The sequence below is a fragment of the Gallus gallus genome, chromosome 2, assembly GCF_016699485.2.
Source record: "Gallus gallus isolate bGalGal1 chromosome 2, bGalGal1.mat.broiler.GRCg7b, whole genome shotgun sequence".
Lineage (NCBI taxonomy): Eukaryota > Metazoa > Chordata > Aves > Galliformes > Phasianidae > Gallus > Gallus gallus.
The window spans coordinates 107432717-107455774 of NC_052533.1; the positions used below are offsets into that span (position 1 = coordinate 107432717).

Here is a 23058-nt window from a genome sequence, read left to right on the forward strand (position 1 = left end):
TACGAAAATTGAAGTCTAGTATACATAAGATAAATCTTCAGAAATGAGCTGATTATGGATAATTAAAATCTAATAATGCTAGTGTTAGAAATTTGAGTGTAAGTTCAACACCTTAGAGTAGAAAGAAAATGAGAAGTCCATCTGTCTCCTCAAAAGGAATGTGGGACATATACACTGCTGTGGTGAGTGAACTTTGAAGGGGCACGATGCAATTGTTCTCACTTAATAGCTCTATGGGGTTTTGGAATGTGATTAGAACCTTCAGAAAAGAAAGGAATTATGTAAGCTGCTTTTCCCTCACTTAACTGATCTATTCTGTGCCCTTTTTTGCCAAATACAAGCATTGCTTCATATATCTCTGGTATTGTTAGCTCTTGTTTTCAGAATTGTTTAGATGGAGGTTGTTCTTCTTTCTGCAGTGAACTGCAGCGTAGAGGTGGTAGTCAGTATTGCCTTATCTTTCAGATGTGTTGGAGGCCTGAGTCAGGTTCTTGAGTTCCCTGCAGGGCACTGCTGTAGGAGGTGCCAGTCAGATCTGCTATGCTGGTAACAAAATGAAATCTTTTGCTCACCACCATAAAACTGTAAATCTGGGACATTCTCACCTTAAACGTTGGTTTTATGTGCCATCTTGAGTAGCCACATTCATTTTATTTAAATAAACATGGGATCAGAGTGAGTGGAAGTAGTATCATTTTCCGAGATGTTCTGAGATATAAATGCCACTATACTGCACTATAAGCTATTAAGATAGCTGATAAGGAAGTACTAATAGTGGTATTTGATACAGAGATGAGTTGGCTTGGTGATTAGGTCAAGAGGTATTGGTTTATTGGTTTTAAATGTTCTTACCCTTTTATTCTACCACAGAGTTTTGATTTCTCAACTATGTATAGACTACCCTTGCTTCCGTACAAGCTGCCTGTTGACAGCAATGAGTATTACGGTCAAATGGAAGCAAATAAAAATCTCCTGCAAGTGATCTGCAAAGCTAAGGGAGAAGGGATTATGTCCTGCAAGTATTAGTTTTCAGGAAGCTCTATTCAGATTATGAATTCATGTTACAAGGTGAAATGTATAAACTGCGCTAATTCCAAGTCACTCAAGTGTCCCTCGTTAACAAAGGGAGAAATTAAGGGTATGTTGGAAGTCTCAGTGTTTGTTACACAGGATAAACCAGTCACTGCATTTATTCAGTGTCTGTAAACAAGAAGACTCAAAATGCATTCACTCAGTGTTTCCTGTCTACAAGAAGACGTCTAGGAGGTTTTATGAATTGTTTATTTTTTCAAACAGAGTTTTACTTCCATCAGCCTGGAAGTCTGGCTTTCAGTGCAGGAAATGGATATCTCGCATTACATAATGTTAACTCTACTTCAAAATCTGTCATGCTGCGACTGCTTTTAGTTGTGTAGAAGTAACTGCTTTAGGTTTGGGTCAAGGCTGGATGTTTGTTCCTAATGGCATGGATTTTCTTGTTATTTTTGTATGGCCCTTTTTAGCTTAATAGTGAAATTAAAACCTTAGGAAAATACCATTTAGATCTCTTATGTGAATCAGAACATCACCTACAGATTTGATCTTCTATATTTAACTTCTTATCAGAAAAGTAGACAATTACACAGTGTCCTGGTTCTACATGCAATGAAATGGTCACGAGGCCAACTGAGGTCCTAAAAGTAAAGGAAAGTGCCAAGAGAGGGAGGAGTTGGCACAAGTGAAGCCGGCTTTAAAATTGGATCTGTTTTTCTTAGATGCATCCATAAATAGCACGAGAGTATAACAACAACAAACAAGCTCTTTTAAGCCTAGTGATCTTAGGCTGAAGTCCTTACTGTTGAATGAAACTGTACTTGTTAGTGAATTTCTTCTTAGATTAGGAGAATGTAACTGAAGAATATCATGGCTGCAGTACAGATGTTCCATTTGTAATCACTGGAAATACGCATGGGCAGTCTGTTAGTCACTTACTGAAAGTTAAAATGCCTTTTCTTTAATAAAAAAAACAAAAAACAGATTGTTTAAATGGGCCAGAAGACTGTTGTTAAAAGGAGATGTCTTTAAATAAATAAATGAATAGATATTTTTTTCCTTAATGTGACAAATTTTCCAAATTTCATATGTAATGTATCTTACTGTTTGAAATGGTTGAAGCAAGATGTAATTGTTCTCTACTGAACAGAAGTCACTTTGATGGGTTTGATTTGTTTAATTTTGAAGTTTGCTTTTTTGTGTGAGAGCTGTGCTCAGGGAACCAAAACCTTCAGAATTGGGAGGAGAACCGTTCCCTTATCTACTGGGGCAAGGCTGTTCCTATCAAAACTGAATCTTGCACGGTTTTCCTCTTAAGTTTGTGTCACTCTGTTCTATGAGAAATGGTGTGTGTGAGTCTGGCACTTGATTAATTTATTTATTAATACCTCCCAAAGAGGGATTACTTATTTCTGTGAATGAAGTCTCTCCATATTAAATCATCTTAATTCTGGTGAGTGCTGTAAAAGAGGTAGGGCAATCTGAATATTTTTTTTTCTAATATATAGCCTGAAGGGCCAGAGGGCTGCACTGAGCTTTTTCAGCAACTGGAAAGAAGGGTAATCAATGCTTTAAAAATGAAGAAAAAAGCAGGCCTCAAAGTCTACGAATTTCAAAAGATGTTCCTGAATTCTTTCATACGTACTCTGAGAGATAACTTGTCTAAATAAAGACATGGGAAAATCAACTGCCTATAAAGTTATACTCAGATATTTTTGCTGGGGAATTTATGAAACCTAAAAAGTGCTCGCTCGCACTCTTCTTGACTGTTGTGGCTGTCATCCCTCTTAGCTCTCTTCCTCTGTACTGGACGAGGCTACAAGGACCTGTAAACAAAATCTCACTACACAGGGATGATGAAGCTCTGGCCTCAATTACAAAGAGCCATTTCTGACTTGCTAGAGTAACTGTGGCATGATGCAAATATATTACATGAAAAGGTTTAATTGTTGAAAGTGGAACGGGGACATGTCTAGTTTACACTGTGTGGAATTTACAGCTGGGGACACTAAATCATCTAGATGGTTGCTTCTCTCTCAGGCAGTTGCTGAATGAGACCTCAAGCTATGATGGCTGATGAAGATGGTATCCTTGTAATGTGCATGTTTTATGGGGATGAGCATCTCTGTGGAACAGTTGGTTAAAAAAAAAAAAGAAACACATGCAAACCAGAAAAGACTGCTGACTTTTTTAACTGTTCTGAGAGATGATCTGACTCTTAGGATTCTTAAAACTCTAACAGAGGCCTCGGCATGTCTGCCTCGTAGACCCAGCTGGACTAAAAAAAGCCTCTCCAAGTGGATACTGTAGTTCAGAGAATTGAAATAGGGGTGACTGGTATACAACAGAAATCAACATCAGTGCAGTTTTCTAAATCATAGAATCATAGAATGGCCTGGGTTAAAATGGACCACACAGATCATCTAGTTTCAATCCTCCTGCTTTGTTCAGGGTCACCGACCACCAGACCAGGCCCAAAGCCACATCCAGCCTGTCTTTGAATGCCTCCAGGGATGGGGCATCCACAACCTCCTTGGGCAACCTGTTCCAGTACCTTACCATCCTCTGAGTGAAAATCTGCCTCCTAATATCTAACCTAAATCTCCCCTGTCTTAGTTTAAAACCATTTCTCCTTGTCCTATCACTGTCCACCCTTGTAAACAACCATTCCCCTTCCTGTTTATATGCTCCCTTCAAGTACTGGAAGGCCACAATGAGGTCCCCCTGGAACCGTCTCTTCTCCAAGCTAAACAAGCCCAGTTCCCTCAACCTTTCCTCATAGGAGAGGTGCTCCAGCCCTCTGATCATCTTAGTGGCCCTCCTCTGGACCCGCTCCAAGAGCTGCACATCTTTCTTGTATTGGGGGCCCAATACAAGTACTCCAGTACTTGTACTCCAGACGGGGCCTTACAAAAGCTGAGTAGAGGGGAACAATCACCTCCCTCTCCCTGCTCATCACTCCTCTTTTAATGCAGCCCAAGGATATAGTGGGCCTTTTAGGCTGTAGGTGCACACTGCCGGCTCATGTCCAGCCTCTCATCCACCAGGACCCCCAAGTCCTTCTCTGCAGGGCTGCTCTTAAGGGGTTCTTCATCTGAAGATGTTGAAGTTCACCGGTCCCAAGACCGACCCTTGGGGTCACCACTTGTGACTGGCCTCCATCCGGACACAGACCCATTGATAACAACCCTTTGGCTGTGTCCAGCCAGCCAATTCCTATTCCATCGAACAGTCCATCCTTCAAATCCACACCTCTCCAATTTAGAGAGAAGGATGTGGTGAGGGACCATGTCAAATGCTTTGCAGAAGTCCAGGTAGATGACATCTGTCGCCCTTCCCCTGTACGCTGATGCCATCGCTCCATCATAGGAGGCCATGAGATTGGTCAGGCAAGAGCTGACCTTGGGGAAGCCGTGCTGACTGTCTTGGATCACTTCTGTGTCTCATATGTGCGTTAACATAGCAAGTAGGAAGATCTACTCTGTGATCTTCCCAGATCTCTTTGTGATCTGTAAATTTGGTTTGTATTTATTTCAAATGTGTTGGAGGTTGCTTTTCTTTATTTTTGTGCTGGAAGATGCAACTGTCCGTTGATAGCTCTGCGTTAGCAATGATCATTTTTGTTAGAGTACAGACCTTCATTTTCTTTTCCTTTCACATGTGTGCACAATGTGCTGTTGATCTGATATGAAAATTGTGGTTTGGGAGAAATATTGATTTGCTTCCAGGGGAAAGACCCTAGAACTTTTAACAAAGAACAGTTACTGAATTCTTCTTATAGGGACTTAAAATTATGGCTGTCTGCAGGCAAGTCAGTCTCACATCTGTGCCTGGCAAGTTCATGGAGCAGATCCTCCTGAAGGCCCTTTGAAGGCACATGGAATATAAAGATCAGGTGATTGTTGCTAACCAACATGGCTTCGCCAAGGGCAAGTCATGCCTGACAAAACTGGTGGCCTTTTATGATGGAGTTACAGCATCAGTGGATAAAGGAAGAGCAACTGATGTCATCTACCTGAACCTGTGTGAAGTGTTTGACACTGTCCTGCATGGCATCCTGATTGCCAAATTGGAGAAAATGGATTTGATGGCCTCTCGCTGTATAAGGAACTGGGTGGATGGTGTCACTCAGAGAGTAGTGGTCAATGGCTCAAAGTCCAAGTGGAGGCCAGTGACAAGTGGCATTCTCAGGGATCAGTGCTGGGACCCGTGCTACTTAATGTCTTTGTAGGCATCATGGACATTGGGATTGAGTGCACCCTCTGCAAGTTTGCAGATGACACCAAGCTGAGTGGTGCACTTGACATGCTGGGGGAAGGGATGCTATCTGTAGGGACCTGGATAGGCTTGAGAGAGAGGTGGGCCCATCCCAACCTCATGAAGTTCAGTAAGACCAAGTGCAAGGTCCTGCACCTAGGTCAAGGCAATCCCAAGCACAGATACAGGTTGGGTGAAGAATGGCTTGAGAGCAACCCTGAGGAGAAGGATTTGGGGGTGTCAGTTGAAGAAAGACTCAATGTGAGCTGGCAACATGTGCCTGCATCTCAGAAGGCTGACTGTATCCTGGGTTGCATCAAGAGAAGTGTGAGTGGCAGGTCAGGGGAGATGATTATGCTCCTCTGCTCTGTGCTTGTGAGATCCCACCTGGAGTACTGCATCCCAGTTCTGGGGCACTCAGCACAAGAAGGACATTTTGTTGTTGGGGTGGTTCCAGAGGAAGGCTATGAAGGTGATGAGGGGGTTGGAGCACCTCCCCTATGAGGACAGACTGAGAGAGCTGGGGCTCTTCAGCTGGACAAGAGAAGGCTCAGGGGGAATCTTATAGTGGCCTTCCAGTACCTGAAAAGGGCCTACAGGAAAGCTGGGGATGGACTTTTTATATAAAGCAGGTAGTGACAAGATGAAGGGAATAGCTTTAAGCAGGAAGAGAGTAGATTTGGACTAGATATTAGAAAAGAACTCTTTACTGTGGGGGTGGTGAGAGCCTGGAACAGATTGCCCAGAGAAGCTGTGGATGCTCCTACCCTGGAGGCATTCAAGGCCAGGCTGGATGGGGCTTTGAGCACCTTGGTGTAGTGAGAGGTGTCCCTGCCGATAGCAGTTGGATAGCAGTTGGATCCAGATTGGAGCTGGATGATCTTAAAGTTTCCTTCCAATCCAGACCATTCTATGATACTCTGGTGGTTTCTGCTTGTTCTAATGAATGGAAAAGGATTCTAGAAAAATTGCATTCATTTAACAAGCAAAATTACCCCAGTGATCATCATGTTTCTAGTGATTCACCCTAAGGTGGAAGCTTGAATAGGGCTGATCTGTACACGTAAAATTGCTTTCAGATTCCTTGTTACTTCACTAAGTCAACAGCCCCTCTCCTTCACTGGAGAGGAGGTGGGCCTCTGTAGAGGTGACTTGGATCACATCTTTCTTACCTACCCGTGCTATTTTTATGCTAATGGAGCATGTAGTAGCAACTGTCAGCACTCAGTGTTGCTTATTATTATGCAAGCTGAAAACATCTGATGGCTTTACAGTGAAGACAAATTCCAATACGCGCCCTATAAAGTGGAATTGGACAGCTGAATGCTGCAAAAGTTATTTAACTGGTTAACTTGGAAGTATGGGTAGAGACCTGTCATTGCTGTCACTGCTTTGAAAAGAAAAAGTGAGGCAAAGTGCCCAGTCCTGAGATGGATACATGTATTTGTGTAATCCATAGTGTTTTGAAATATGTGGAGTGGAGTAATGTGTATGAGGAGATAACTTAATCGAAGAGGTGCTTATGTGTTCCCCGCTCTTAAATTTGAATGAAGTCTGAGGAAGTAAATGTAGGTGACTTTAATTTTGTGAGGTTATTTTCAGTAATTGCCCTACTAAATTAAAACCTCATTACACGAGCACAGGAAGAGCTCCAGCACTCCTACGAAACTCCTGGTATAAAACTCTTAAATCTCGCTGTTTGTGCAAACCAACAGCCACCAGGAACCAAGCTTTTACCCTCGATACTCAGCTTTCTTTTGGTCATCAAACCCGTCCTTAGTGTGGATATTGTTCAACGTGGGCAGCAATGGCAGTACGGTATTTTAAATGAGTACTTCAACAAGCTCAGATTGAATAGGGAAGTGGTGCGTGGATTTCTGCTTGTTAAGTCTGTCTGCCTTAAGGGATTTAAAAAGAACAACGCAAAATAGTTGTACTTCAGAGTTGTGTGATGAAAAATAGAACGGTTTTGACTAGTCGAGATCGTATCTGGGCAGTTTGGCTTCACTGAGTGGCCTTCGATTTAACTTTCTGCCAAATGCATTAAATGTGCTTATGATAAAACATTGTTTTGGGGTCAAATTTGAAGTGCTGGTCAGTAAGGTATGCGTCTCAGATTATAGCTTTTGTCATTTAAATACAGACCATTGGCTTCCTTGAATTGGTAATCAGAATACTTTTTCCAATTTGAGATAAATATACACCAGATGGTGGGTTTGTCAGCTAGGACAATTAAGTGTATCATAAGGCAAACTTAGATAAACGTAGATATGTGTAAAAGAGGGAACTGGATGTTTTTAAAAATAAGATATTATTTGTAAGTGTTGGTCTTTCCTAAGCGAGGAGTTTGGTTTTACACTGGAGTTGGCACCTGCTATCATGCTCTGCTCCCTGTGAGCTCTGTGTAGCTCTGTTACCCTCCCTCTGTACAGCCAAGAGTGGGTCTGCGTAGTTCATAATATCTCATAGCGCATACATGAACACCTTCAGCAGTGTGGGCACCTGTACTGTATGAGAAGAAATGTACAGGTCTCGAGTGTCATTATCTTAAAAACTGCCAAACTATGCAACAGAAAGCACCTTTTTTTTTCTTGGATTTCTTGGCTTTAAGTGTAGTGGGCTTCATTCTGCATATGGAGCAGTATTTAAATTTCTTCTTTTCATTTCTACTTTTTAAAATAAATGAACCATAAACAGCCAGCTCAATTGCTACATAAATTCCTTTTGTGCATGGCATGTCCTTGAACTGTATTTTCCCAGTTTCACAGTGTATGAAACAGGCAGGGGGGGGGGTGTGCGGAAGGCAGTTCCAGTGACCAGCTGAGAACATCTCATAAATGCATTTTTTGTTTAGGTTTTATATCCTCCAACCAAGCAGATGCAAAATGCATTATGTTTGCGGTTTAAATTACTTTAACTGCATTTGGAATTGGAATTGAAGGATGAGTATTAATAAATATCAATTTGTTTTATTAGCATGGAGGCCTGCGAGGGAATGACATAATTTTATTCTTCATGGACTCTGTGATAACTATTGTCCTAATACAGACATGATTAGCAAATGAGTAATGAAGTGTCAGAGTAAGACCTTCCCTGGCAGACACATCTGGCCTGAAACAGTGGGCTTTTTTTTTGCTGTTTGGTTGGTTTTCTTTGTATTCCTGCTGTGTGCCATGAAACCAGAAGCTTTCTTTCTTTCATGTTACAAAGTGCTTCTGCCATAGGTGAAGTGGGAGTGGGCTTCCTGAAGAGTAGGAACTGACTGGACACAACTACAACCCTAATTAGGAAAACGGGGGAGGAAAGTCCCTGGGGACTTTCAAGGTGAGGCTGGATCAGGCCCTGGGCAACCTGATCTAGCTGTGGTGTCCCTGTTCATTGCAGGGGAGTCAGACTAGATGGCCATTAAAGGTCCCTTCCAACTCTAAGGATTCTATGATTGTATGGTTCTAAATTACACTGTGAACTTCTAAAAGCTGTTTTTTTGTGCCTTAAGCGTTTTAAGAAAATGCACTTCTTTGAATGCTCTTTGTGGAAGGAATGAAATAGGGTTTTGGAATGCTTCTACTGAGCAGTTTTCTCCCACTAGAAATGTTTTTCAGCTACTAGCTGTTCTGTTTATTGCTGTAGTCCAACTCTCTGTATAGAGCTCGGTCTCAGACTCAAACAAGCAAACTCCAAATGCATTTAGCTGCTGTATTTCCAAGCGTAGCTGAAGTGAGCGGTGTTCTAGCATGGCTTGGGTAGATCATGCAGCAGAGCTGAACAAAATGAACTTCAGAAAAACTGGGTGGGCAGGTTGCTGGTGTTTGTAGAAGCTTTTTGTCCACAGCTACTGGAGCGCAGGAATGCTTGAGTACTCAAGTTTGAGGTAAATGTGGCTGAGCAAAATGTTAGCAGCGGATCAAATTGTCCTGTACAAGGTTGTGCTTGAGTTGACCCTGCTGCATAATGAAGTACCCGTTGCATTTTTTGTATTAGTTGACTCTGTGTTTCATGATTCTTGCTGAAAGCAGTTCATGTTGTTAAGCTTTTTGTAAGTTCACTGGAGCCCAAGGTTTCCCAAGTATTTTTGTCAGTGTTCTTGCTCGATACAGCAAGTCCTGTAGCTTTTTGAGAGAGGGTTCTTTAGTTTGGGAATTTGGGGATTCTTTGCTCCTCTGGAAGATAGTAAATTAGAGTTTTCCTCTTCCCAGAATCCCCGCAGCTGGGGAAGAGACTGCAGTAATGTAAACCATGTAACTTCCATGAATCATTCTGGGTAAAGCATGGCTCTTGCATTTGAGTATCCATTCTGTGGTCTTTTCTACTGAGTTGTTTAGCCATACTATCTAGTAAGTCTGACAATAGTTATGGTTTTGCAAATTAGATAGTTGGTTAACTAGAAAATCAGCTGAGACTGATAATTTGTTTTTATGTAATCTGTTGATTTATCTGCAGGTAAAGCAGCTGTTAGTAATTTCTAACCAAAGAGATTTTTACAGACTACCTGATACGCTGCTTAGCCTTTTTAGCTACTTCTTGGTTTTCACAGGTGAGAGTCCTTCCAGTTTCTCGTTTGCAGTGTCAGCTTTACCAAGCTATGTGAACTACATTCTAAAATAATAACCCCATTCATATGCACAAATGAGGTGGTCTTGTGCTCCCTCTTTGATTCCTAAACCAAGTTTACCTAAGGACATATTGCAGCTAGTGGAAGCCCTTATTAATGTGCTGCATTGTTCTTGTAGTGGAGAAACACAGTGTTAAGGAAATAAAATTGTTTGAAGCCAGAGAGAAAGGCTCAAATACCCTCATACTGTCCTTAACTTCATTACAACAACTGAAGGACAGCTTCTATGACAGTATTTTTTGTTTTAAGATGATAAATTGATGTACCTTGGATTGGGATCCATGGGATAGGAATTGCTTTAGTGTTACCTTAAATGTGTGTGGTTTAGATGCCACTCCTCTGCTCCTCACCTTGGGAATGCTAAATTAATTCCATCTTGGAGTGTGTTCAGACCACTGAAACTGCACACTTGACCCAGCTTGTGAAATGAATCACAGGGTCAAGTATGGGTAAAAGAATATTTCTGTGATCACTCCTTGCCAACAGACAAACAAATCTAGGAGAAAAAAAATCCAACCTGTTATAACTAGTGGCTACGCTAAACCATTTAGGGTGTTTGTTTCAAATTCACAACTGTCTGTAGTAGCTGTCACGATAAGTGCAGGGAAGTTGGGGATCTTTCTTTACAGTCTTTGTGTAAAGATTGAAACACGGCTGAAAACTTGAGGATTATGGACACCCAGATAGTGGAAAATGTTTTATTGTGTGTACTGATTCTATATTCCCAATGAAACATACGGTTGTCCTCTGGAAAGTGAAAAACCAGGAGAGCTAATCTGTAAAATGTAATGTTACCATATGTTTCTGTCTTTAGGGGTCGAATTATATGTATTCCACCACCCTGGAGGTGCTCAAGGCTGGGCTGGATGGGGCTTTGAGTACTCTGATGTAGTGGGGGGTGTCCCTCTCTATAGCAAGGGGATGGAACTAGATGGTCTTAAAGCTCCCTTCCAACCCAAACCATTCTGTGATATCCCTTCTGTCCTATGGTTTCTCACTTGGGAAAACCCTATTCTGATTATTGGCAAAACTGAGCATCTATTCCTTCTCTGCAGGGGAGGGCTGGCTGAGAGGTTATGTCGACTGCAGAACAGAGAAAGATCTGCTATTAGCTTTTGGAGACATCAGTGCATTTCAGATGCTAAAATCCCATCAGGTAAGAAGCAGCATACACATGTAAAAGCACATATATGTATGTGAAATATAAACATATGTATATGAAAGTACACATATGTATATATGCATGTGGCCTACATAGATGTACTACTGAAATTTATAATTTGATATTGCCTGAATTGGGCTTAATGTTTTCTTGATTGTTTTGAGTTTGCAATGCCCCTGTTACAAAGGCATTTAAATGTAAAGGGTAAAAATCTTCTTTTACATACCATCCATCTACCAGATTCTGTAGAACTCTTTGCTTTCCAGCACTTGGGAAAATGGTGTTTCTAGCCGTTGGTAAGAGAAGTCAAGGTTTATTTTATGGATGTGCAATTTCTTTGTTGTTCTTATGGTTTCTTTATAGCCACTTCTTCCTCTTCCCTTGACAATTTTTCTTTTGAAGTCACCCATGTTCATGGATAATTTCTGAAATTGTGGATGGTGGCAAACATAGACAAATGAACGCAACTGTGAAATGAGTGTGAAACATAACTGCAGGGACACTCTTCCCAGAAGGAAAGGGTAGGAGTTAAACTAATTAGTTCTAAGTGACTGATAGCACCATCTTTCAGTAATATTTCGTAGGAGATAATAAATCATAGAGTCTAAGAGGCTTTTTTTTATCAGTTTGTATGTGATTGTAGGCTACAAAATTTCAAGCATTTATTCTTTAATAAGCCCACTGATTGTTTCTGAGCACATATTCCATTTGTTTTTCAGAAAGTCCTCTGGTCTTAATTTGAAAACATGCGGATAAGGGAATCTATCACTTGCCTTGAGAGTTGTCCTTAATTCCACTCAAATTTTTTGGTTGTTTGTTTTCCAAATCTGGGTTTGTCTGGCTTCAGTTCCCATCTTTTGTTTTTCATAAAGCAGTTCTCCATTGGATTCAAGAGCTCTTTAGTATGTGGCATTTTCCCTCTCTGACGCTTTCATAGCAAAATCATGCTGCTTCACAAATTTCATAAGCTAAACAGAATGAGATCTTTAAGGCTCTAGAGATTTTTTTTCAATCTTCAAGTGATTTGCATGGCCCTTTACTGCACACTCTCAGACTTTTCACAGGGTCTTAGAAATGAGGGCAGCTACTCCGTATGTATCCTTTCAGTGTTAGTCTTGTCAAAACCATTGCTCAGCTTCTGTTCACTGCTTGGCCTCCTGTGTGTTCAAGGCACTTAGTAAGGACTTGGGTCTGGTTTGGTTTTGGTTATAGGATGATTGTCTGATGTGATTCCGTCACTTCTGCAGCTGATGATTTCTGAGATCAGGTCTCCATTCTCCAGTTGCCATTCACTTCTTCTACCTAGACAAAGGAAAGTCATTGATGAAACCATTTTAATTGTGTTTACTCTCAAATCCTGCTGGAACTGCTCTTGTTTAATTACGGTTTTCCACTGATGAAAAGCTGAAACTGTAACTCATAAAATTAGTTATCTGAAATATGTTTTGTATTCCACAAAGCAGTATCAGAGAACAAGAGGTGTCATTAGTCAACTCTCTTCAGAACTGCTACATTGAAAATGACACAGGCATGCTCACTGAAGACCTTTTGCATCAAGCCCTTGATCAAGCCTTTTGCAAGTTGTTTATCCTCCACCTGAGTTACTAGTGGATAGGAAGTTACTTCCACCTTCCTTATAGTGGTATGAGAACATCCTCTTGCTTTTTTTCTGAAATGAGGAACAAAAACTGATACTGGCTCTGTCGTCTTAGCAGTTCTTTTTACTGATCTCTATGCTAATGGGTGTGCAAAATAACTCATCTTTTTGTCTTAACATCATGTGTGTCATTACAAGAACTTTGTTTGGCTACTCACCAGTCTGCTAGACTTTAACTATTAGGCTGAAATATTCACAGAATTGCAGAATTGTATAGGATGAAAGGGACCTCTGGAGACATCACTTCCAACCTGTAAACCAAAACATCTGCCTTGGCTAGATTTTTTTCTTTGAGAAAATGAGTTGGAATTAGTTAGAATTTTATGAGAAAAAAAGGCTGTGGAAAAATATGTTGCTCTACTGTGAAGTACGCTTTTAAAATTCTGGTGAGTTTGTCTTCGAGGTGATTTCATTTTGGCAGAATGTCTCATAAGCCATTTCTGGGATATGCCTTTTGCCATCGTGCTGAAAAAACGTAAGAACTTGGGCACGTTAGAAATCTCCAGGACAGATTTTGCTTCATTTACTCTGCAAGCATTTGCCAGAACCTACGACTGAATTTCTTTAAGGTGCTGAATATGCCATAATTTAGGGATTTCATTTCCAATTGCCATTATTTCCAATTACCAATTCTTATTCCAAAGCACGAAGATAACAAATTCACAGTAAAATATCTGTGATAATAATTGAGAATATTTTTTCCATCGAGACAAAAATTAGCTTTTCATAGTGTTGTTCTTCGAGTAGTCAGTTTGATGTCATCAGAATAAAATTGATGTTTGGTTTGGAAAATGTCAGTCTGAGCGGTTGAAATTTTAGTAGTGTAACTAGATAACTTTACAATTGCTTCTAGTCTGAAAGTGTGAAATATCAGTAAAGCAAAAGCATACCACTGTCATCTTTTTAGATTCATACCGGGGATCTCTTACTTATCTGAGTTTCTTCTTGGATTCATCTCCCTCTCTTTTGTGTAGTAATATTTCTAACCCGGTCTGTTTCCAGGACTGCTTCTGATTTCAGCAACAAAAGTAGAGGGAAAAACTTATCAAATGACAAACTCAAATGATTTACCAAAGGAATCTGAAGATTAGTGTGGAGGATTGAAGTAACTGTAAGAGCCGCCAAGTCATTCTGGGTATTTCCTAGGCACGTAGAACTGAAGTTTATCGTTAAGGCAGAGAGGAGCAATTACAAATGGGATCAGTTTGAGGTCTTCCTTCCACTCATGTCACCAGGAAAACTGTTTCTGGAAGTACGAGCCATTCTTCTCCCCCTTTTAAGCATTTCATGTTATAGGATGTTGTGCTTTTGTTTTGCTGTTATTTGGTTATTGATGTCCACATTGCCCCCCAAAAAAAACCTTCTGGCTGGCATTAATTTTTTAAAATTCTTTTGTTTGTTCCTGTGACTTCTTTTGGTAAGTATCCAATGTGGTTTGACTGCCTTTTGGCTACTGGGATGAGGCAGCGCCTCCAAACAGAGCGCCTCATTGCAGCACGCATTTCTGTATTTTCTGAAGCGTGTGGGGGGAGCTGTCCCACTTACGTCACAATCACTCTGCAGGACAAAAGAATTTGTATTTTTCCCAGTTAGACAATTCTGGAGTGTTATGCTTGGCAGCCTATCCCTGTATTGGGTTGCTCAAGTGATGGTAGTTTTCTGAAACTGCAGACAAACGTGGAAATGAAGGTATCATACAGCACAGGTCTGTACTGTGGGGGAAAGTATTTACTACTAATTGCATTCTTCCTGCTGGATAATTCCATTTCTGTAATCAACCTAATGCTATCATTGAGGTCTGAAAGGAGAGAGCGCAGAAGCTTGCCTGCGCTGCATGGCATTAGTTGGATGCTTATGTGATTTAAAAACAGATTGACATCGGGCTCTTCTCCACAACTCCAGGATTAGTTGTTCTTCACAAGATGCAAAAGGGAGGCTGAGAGGTGTGCAGTCACCATATGAAGAAGTCTCTCATCAATCAAGCTGATGGTTGGAGAGTACTGCGTACCAAGGCTTTTAGACCATTTGCAAGCTTTTTTTTTTTTTCCCCTGTGTTCTGTGCTGCAACTTCCCTGTGAAATTTCCTGTTTGGGGCAAAGAGATCTGGACAGTTGAGAGAGGAAAATAAAACCCAACCCTTTTTCCTGTCAACATCTGCTGGTTATATGGGGATTGCATGATGCAGAAGAAAAAGTAGCACTCTTCTGAGTTATATTTGGAAGACTCTCTAGTCCTTGTAGAAGATACAAATGAGACATAAAGCAAACTCATGCAGATTCTTTTCAAAAGTAACTTCAGAAGGCTAACTTTCTCTGCATTTTTTTCCTTGCAGTTGCTGTCAAAGCACTTTTTTACTTAAAATGCAGACATGAATTATTCTGTAAAGTTTGTAACCTGGTGAGATAACTGATATTCGTAGGTCCGAGATGAAGATTTAGGATGAACCAGTGTGATTGGGTTACAACTGAGTGCATTAATTAAACTAAGTTGATACCAAGCCCAAACTGTAGGCATTTCTTTCTAAACTGCACCTTCCTCTCAGCCTTGAAGCTGAGGACAGGACTTAGTGCATAGTAGTGCATTTTCAGCTAGGCTGAAAGGCTTACAAAAGAGTAGATGAAGAGTCACTCTCCCACCTTCCAGTTTGGGTGACTAGTTACAGTGTGAGAGAAGAAAAGATTTTAGCAGCTTGAATGCAATGAGACTTGCACAAAAAATTGTCTGTGGACAAAGAAAACAAGGATAGTTCTTAATATAGTTTCCTTTTACCATGCAAAATTCTTCTAAAAATACAAAAGCCTGAGCTTTCCGATTATTACTAATTCTTAGTTCTTGCTAATTTAATTTGTCTTGAGTTAATATAAATTAAAGAAATGGCAAGTAGCCAAAAAAATCTTTTTTTGGCTAGCCAAAAGCCTGAACATGTCACAGCATTGGGAAGGAAAAATCAAGTATAAACTTGTCTTTTTCAAACAAGAATTCTCTGTATTATTTGTGTTTTCTTATGAGAAACAACAATGGCATGCACAATCACTAGCTTATATATGTTCTTATAAAGAGTGCATAATGTTTAAAGCAGGACCAAATTCAGCAGCTTCTATTGAATATAGATGTGGAAAAAATCCATCATGCATGCAAGACTTGGTGTGTGTTGAGAAACATCTTTCAGAATGGCTTCAGAAGCTACCAGTCCAGGAAGAATAGCAATATGTACGGTTCAGAATAGCAACCAGATGGCTTTGTACAGGCTGTGAAAACGTTGGAATCTTAGTGCTGTTTCTTGGCTTTAAACGTTGTCTTTTGGATTGCAAGGGTCTGCTTGGTATATGCTGGATTGCTGACTTTGTTATGCCTACACCTGTGGTCTTTTGCATGAGGCGGAAAAAAGAACAATAATGGGTGCCAAGCAAAAGAAGGTTTTTTTTTTTTTTTTCTGTTGGTGCCTGTAATTTGATATTTTATACTTACAGGAATGAAAGTAGAACTTTGGTCTGAACCAGAAAATGTAGGCTTGGCTATTCTTCCGCTGTAAATATTAAGTGCTGTCCCGAGAGGGTGTCTTATATCTCAGAATCATGAAATGGCTTGCATTGGATCGTTTACACTGGATCATCACCTTGAAGTTCATTTAGTTCCAACCCCCTGCTTTGGGCAGGATTGCTACCCACTAGATCAGGCTTCGTCCAACCTGGCCTTGAACGCTTCCAGGGATGAAGGTGGAGGTTTGTCTTTAGGATGGTCCCTCTAAAGGTAGAATGATTCTGTGATTGGGCTAGTACTGCAGTTCTTGAACATGTGTTAGACAATCAGAAGTTAAATGCTGCTAGGATCAAATAGTACCTTTGAAAACAAAAAATAACTGAGGGACGAATATGGGAATTGATGCTAGTTGACTTTATTAAACAAGACATGAAGGAGTTTTCTTTGTTTACTTTATAATTCCATAACATAGATCTGATCTGATCAAGCCATCACAACTAAATGCAGAAATTAACTTTCATTCTTATATGAAGGACTGTTCTCAACGGGAACTGCACAAGATTCTTTGTTTGTTTGTTTGTTTTCAGTTAGAAATATTATTTTATAAAAATATTCAGCTAGAATGAATAGAGCCTGAGTGTAATGCCTGTAGTTCTTGTAGTTCATATTTCTAAAGAATTTGCCATTTAACTTGAAGTATAATGTAACTTTTGGGACACATTTTTTAGAAATATCAATTATGTTGGGTTCAGTACGTACAACTCTGCTTCTAAACTGCAGTTCGTATACATCATTTGTGATTGATAACTGAGAGTAACAGTTCTTTCTTAAATGCACCTGTCCTTCAGATACCTTAATGATATCATTAATATCAAGGACTGTACACCGTGACAGTTTTGCTGGTAGAAAAAAATACAGATTCTCCTGTCTGCCTTTGCACAATTAATAAATACTTTTTAGCAAATTTTCAAAGAATAACGTGGCTTAAAACAATCTTATCCTTCTCCCAGTTCCTTGGATTTTCTTATGAGTTTGTCTTGTTTTTTGTTGTGTTTTTTGTTTTGGGCTGGGGGGGGGGGAGGGAAGAGGAAATTCTCTCTACTTGAATGAGTGTTGCTATTTAATTTAATTTTAAAGGGAGGTACTGAAGTACTCTTCCTTTTCTCTTCCTTTTGCCTCTTAGCCTGCTTACTTGGTTTTTCTTTCATCCATGTGGCAGGACTTGTGGCTGAGGAATTTCCAAAGCATTCCTTTCTCTGTTACTTTGTTGTTCTGGTTTTGTAGGACAGTCCACATGTGTATTTACTGGTAGATGTGCATGCTCTTTATTACTAGAGACTTTGTACTATTGCAGTAGTAATGCTGTCCACTATGCTGTTCTTTATGCTCACATAGGAGTGATTTTTTTTATCAAAATGCACAAAGGAGAAGAGTTGTACACTGCTTAACATTTTACTAAACAACAGATCTTGAAGTCTACAAGCAGGTGTTAGTAGAGTTGGTTCTCCGTGTTGATATTTAATTGTTGTCATCACTGGTACTTTGACCTTTGTGAAAAATTATTTCTACCTTGTGTCACGTTGTATTCGGACTGAAGATGGATGCTTCACATCCTTCTGTCTTGTGAGTAAGACACATTCCCCGGACATCACTAAAGTTTTAAATTCTCATGGAAGAATGGAAAATCCAGAAATTGAGCAGTAAATGCTGCCTGCTTTTGGTTTTCACGGATTTTCTTGACCTTGCTGGTGCTACTTTGTTTTTTTCCTCCCCTTTATTGTTATTGTTGCTTCTGTGGAGACAGGTCCCCTTCTGCTTGTCTTCTAGATGGGGAGGGTTTCTATTCAGACAGTGAAGGCAACACAAAGTGCCATGACTTCTGAGGAACGCCTGGTGTTGGAAGCTCTTCTTCCTTTCCCTTGGAACCATGACAAGCTTGAGTTAACATGCGCAGAGGCATGTTGGGTGTCCCAGCTAGCACATTCCAATCATGCAGAACACAGTAAATTAACCCCACCCTTGCTTTCTCCTCAGAACCTGAGAAGTATTACACATACCAGTTTGTCCTTCCCAAGCATTTGTCTTCATTCTGTTGATCTTGTGTGGACCACTAGCAGGGTTCTGTCATCTTACTGTAAAGAGAACCTGTTCGTTATGAGGGCTTTCCATTCAGGGCTACAGGAGTTATTTTTGAGCATTTGAACAGTAATGTTTTAGCAACATTCATGTGAGCAATCTGAAACTGCATGTAGTCTTGTTGATGTCAATATCTGGTGTTTTTTCCACGTCAGTCCCGTGGACCCTGTGCTTGTAGTCTCATCACTGTGTAGCAAAAGCAACAAAATATGCAGTTCTCAAGAAGTCATAACTTTTTTCTCATTGATAGTTACAGAATTATTAAAGCAAACTGCAGAGTTGTATTTTGGGCACTGAAGCCAGAATGTCTGAATGTAATTTTATTTTACTTCTAGTTATTAAGACTGTGCTCCTCAGTTTTTTTCCTTTTCTTCTCTCAAGAGTTCTCCTTGGTTGATAAAGTGAAAACAGACTAGCTCTCTTCTTAATGTCTCTAGAAGCTGCCTTTGGCATGGCCAGTGCATCCTTCGTGTACATTCAGTGTTGGAGTGGCTCCGTGGCTTAAATATATGCATCTGTAAAGCCACTTTGTTAGGTCTGAAAATTGTTGTGGGCCTTCACTCAGGCTGTGGAGTCATGTTCAAGTTTTTAAAATGTTTGACATCTCAAGGTCCATGATCTCCAAAGGAACAGAGAATCTTTCATTTTTAATCCTTCTGGAACTCAGGGTAATGTGGAACATCTGCCATGTGTTGTATTAAAACATGTTTTGTTGTTGTGGTATATACTGAAGGGCAGCATCACTCTGTGTACTGAAATAAGAAACAAATGAAAGGAACTTACCAGGGTTTGTTCATCTCCCAGATGTCTGAAATAACATTATGGATAAACTGGGCTACCTCATGTCCAGGTTTCATATTGGAGAGAGATACCAATGTCCCAGAGGTCATCTGAAAGTAAATAATTAACTGGAGACATGAAAGCAAATTTGCTAAATGGACAAACCCAAAATTCACGTAGCTTCGAATCCTCTTTCTGACAGTGGCAAGAGCTAGCAGAATGCCTAGGAAAAATAGTTAATACTTCATGGTATCATGGTATTTCTCACAGAGTATTCTCTGAACTTGCAAAGATCTCTGACTCAGGGTCTTTCTGAACCAGAGATAGTAACTACGTTCTTAGTAGTTCTGAATAACTTCTTTCTTCCTACCAAGAAACTGTTATTGGTTGCTTTTCTGAACTCATGATCAGAACAGCTCCATATTGTAAGCACATATGAGGGCTGCTCTGAAAGCAGTACCTCCTATTTTATTATGTTGGCCCATGACACCCGAGGCAGATGGTGGTGGTATGGCAGTAGAGGTTGAACCTTCCTGCCAACATTTGGTAATGTTTTGTTGCCGTGTGAGAGATGGCAGCAGAGGAACAGTCTGACACAGTGGTGTCTGACATGGGAACGTGTATGGAGCAAACATGTGGAATTGAATTCTTCCATGCTGAAAAAATGGTGCCTATTGATGTTCATCAACATTTGCTGAATGTTTATGGAGACCAAACAGTGGATGTTGGCGCAGTGAGGCGGTAGGTGGTGCATTTCAGCAGTGGTGACAGTGAAGTGAAAAAAAAGCCATGTTCCAGGTGGCCGTGCAGATTTTTGAGTGCAGCACGTAGGCTATTGTTTATTGGTGGAAGTGCATAGCTAATGGTGGTGACTATGTTAAAAAATAGTGTTCTGTAGCTGAGAACTTGCTCTAGCAAGAGGTGTTATTGTACTCTTCGTGCTTGTTGTAGTTTCCATGGGAATAAATGAGGCATTACTTCCAGAGCAATCTAGTGAAATGTCAGTTTTTTCTTTTTCCAGAAAGAATGCCCAAGGTTCTTGTGGCTGAGGAGTTCCAAAGATGCCTGAGATGCCAGATTTATTCAATTATTACTATTTCCAAAAAGATATTTCCTTGTGATTTCTCAGATTCAGCTAGCAGTAGCAGTAAGCTGTTGGTGTTCTGTTTGCCTGGTTTTGGATGCTTTCTTCATCTGTCTCTGAGGAGTCTGAAGTTCTTTCCATCTATGAGATCTGAAGGAATTCATTTGTTTCATCACAGTTCATCTAGCAATGATTTCCGTCCAATGATTGACACTTATCATGGTGAAGCATTCTGCAAAGGGCTGATGTGACGTTTCAGGTGAAAGCTGACCCAGCTCATCATTGGGACTTGATTTTTTTTTTCCTGTTGGTCACAGGAGGACTGGAGTACCTTTTGGATGACTAATTGCTAGCATGTTGTTGCATCTTCTTCTGAAGGTTTCTGGCCTTGATGCAAAACTCCTTGATGAGGGAGTGTTACAAGCTCTGATGGCAGATTTCCTCTCCTTTTAAATGATGCCATTTAGAGGAAGCAAGTTGTCCTACCTAAATGCACCTTCAAAGTCCATACTCAACCAGTTATGTCAGTGCTTTTCTCTCTTTTCATGACAACTCAGACTTTATGTATCAGGGACTGACTTTACACTTTGTGCCCCTGGAATGAATAAACTCTCTTCGTATTCATGGGTCCAGATACTTCAAATGACCCTTAAGTCTGTATCAGTGTATGTCTTTTAACTTTTCCACCAACTGCGTGAAGACTGCTGCAGGGTGCTGTTGGAAAGGCATCTGGCACCAAAGATGGACTTTGTTAAGCAGTCCTCAAATTGCTGCTTGAGTGAAGGATTTTTAAATGCATCTGGACAAGTGTGTACTCACTCTTTATGAATGTGCATGGTAACTTGTCTTTTAATGGGAGAAGAAATGTTACCTTCATGTGAGTAAAGCGAAGTTTTTGAAATGAGCATTCCATAGGTATTTGCAGTTCTTATTCCTTCTCTGGGTCCTGAAGGAGCTTCTCAAGGACAGTCCAACGTGGACATTACAGGTGATGAGAAGTAGTTGGATGCTATTTGCAATTTAGTCAAACTCGATTAATCCATCCTGGTTGGTCTGTCATTAGAAAGAGCATTTAGTAACTGTCCCTCTGTCCCTTTGTGCCCTCCCCTTTATGTTATTCATCTCTTCTTTTCTTTTCCTAGTGTTCGCTCTTGTGCTTCAGTGACTTTACTGTTAGCAGGTTTAGCTCACTGATTTTTGGAAAAAAGTAACAGTGGAGAAGGAAATCCGTGTGCTCTAAATAGCAGTGTAAGGCATGAAGAAATACGCAGTGTAGGAATGGGCACAACTGCACCACAGTTACTGCTCAAAAGTTTTTAATATTGGATGTTGCCATGAAAACTGCACATCTGCAGGTTTCAGTTTCTTAGACTGTATTTGTTTTATGAGTGAAACGAAGTGAATGAGGTCTTTATCAAGTGAGAACTTCTGTGAATTATCCAAGGCTGAGAGAGGATACTGCAAAACCTTAAGGCAAGGTTTTCACACGAGTGAACAAACGAGTGAGCTCCTCTAGAAGCTGTAGGAGTTGCAGTGATCCAGCCCATCTTCTCACACGCAAATTCTCCCTTCAGTGTGCAGCAGCACGTTTGATTTATGTTTGATTGGCATAACAAAGCAGGAGCCAAATGAGTTAAAAATAAAGCTACATTCTGACCTTTGATGTTTCATCACGTGCCAAAAATTCAAAATACTTTGCTATGTTGTTCGAGAAAGCATTCTATCAGCAGCAGTAATAATAATTTGAGCAATTAAATTAAGCTATCGCTGTGCATCTAAATAAACAAATAGATTGTGGTTCTGTAGAATGTGTACGTGTGCCAAGTTTAAGACTTGGATTGTTGTTGAAGTTATGTTGCTTTTAATGCAGAGGCATTCTGCTTCATTTAGTATCAGCTCCTAGTGTTCAGGCCAACGTTGGCTTGTGAGAGATGTCAGTATCGTAGGGCTTTTTCTCCAAGATCCTTTGTGGGATTTTCATATAGATGAAGTTTTTGATAAAGCTAGCATTTTTAACTGTCTTCTAGTCGGGGATATTTTGAACAAAAGTATTACGTTGTCATTCTGTCTTACAGTGATTCCTTCAAGCTGGTTTATCATCTGAGTAACGTTACACATACGTCATTGGCCAGTAAGAATTTTCATAAAATTTTGCACGAGAAACGGATTGTTCAGAAGTGATGAAAAGTTCTAGGCTGTTTTTATATATATATATTTAAGACTGCTGGTGTGCTTCGTCATTGAAGCTGACAAATTTTGTCATTTGTTTTTAAAGTGGGTGAAAATTCAGATTGTGGAGTCTGAGTAGAGGTAAATGTTCACTTACTTTGCTTACTTGGGAGGCTGAGATTTTTGTGGTTGGGACAATTTGTTTATGCATGCCAGATGACTTGGGGTTGACAGAGGACTACAATTGGAGCTAGTCAGGCAAAGTGTAATTCAAGTGTGAATACTCTAAATCCTTGCCTTTAGGGACAGAAAACTAGTCCATGCTCACATTGAGCAGATGTATGCACTTAAGCAGACCTTAGCCAGCAGAGTATTTGGAGGGACAGTGCAATGTTAGAGCTTTCCCTAAGAAGGTGACAGTGGTGAGGATTGATAGTGGTGGCATCCATCTCTCTTCATCAGTCGATCTCAAAGAACTCGGCAAAAAGGGTCTGGCAGAAAGCGTTGTTTCTCTTACTCCTGCTCTGCAGCTCTGGAGAGGGAGGTCAAGCTGTAATGATTTGGACAGAAATGGCTCACATATATTGCATGGGGGAATTCCTGGAGGAACCTTTTATCCTGCTGGAAAATACCAGTTCATGAGAAACAATGCTTTGCAGAAACATGTTGCGTGTGATGAAAAATTGGTT

At 40.3% G+C, this 23058-nt stretch overlaps 1 protein-coding gene and 1 long non-coding RNA gene across 11 annotated transcripts in view; one reads left to right on the forward strand and one right to left on the reverse strand.

Annotated features, from left to right (window-relative positions):
• LOC421106 (KIAA0146) overlaps window positions 1–23058 on the forward strand; it is a 205947-nt gene that overhangs the window by 52539 nt on the left and 130350 nt on the right. For all 10 annotated transcript variants that reach the window (XR_003073926.3, XR_003073925.3, XR_005855832.2 and 7 more), the window contains one exon: window positions 10957–11057. Coding sequence is in view for 6 of the 10 variants with exons in the window: in XM_025147953.3 (XP_025003721.2) it covers window positions 10957–11057 (101 nt within the window). In the remaining 4 variants the exon portion in view is untranslated. The remainder of the gene's footprint in view (window positions 1–10956; window positions 11058–23058) is intronic.
• On the reverse strand, window positions 11716–14533 carry LOC121109538. Its single transcript, XR_005855842.1, has 2 exons — window positions 12879–14533; window positions 11716–12365 (listed from the first exon to the last, which is right to left on the reverse strand). It is a non-coding gene; the product is annotated as an uncharacterized LOC121109538 (long non-coding RNA).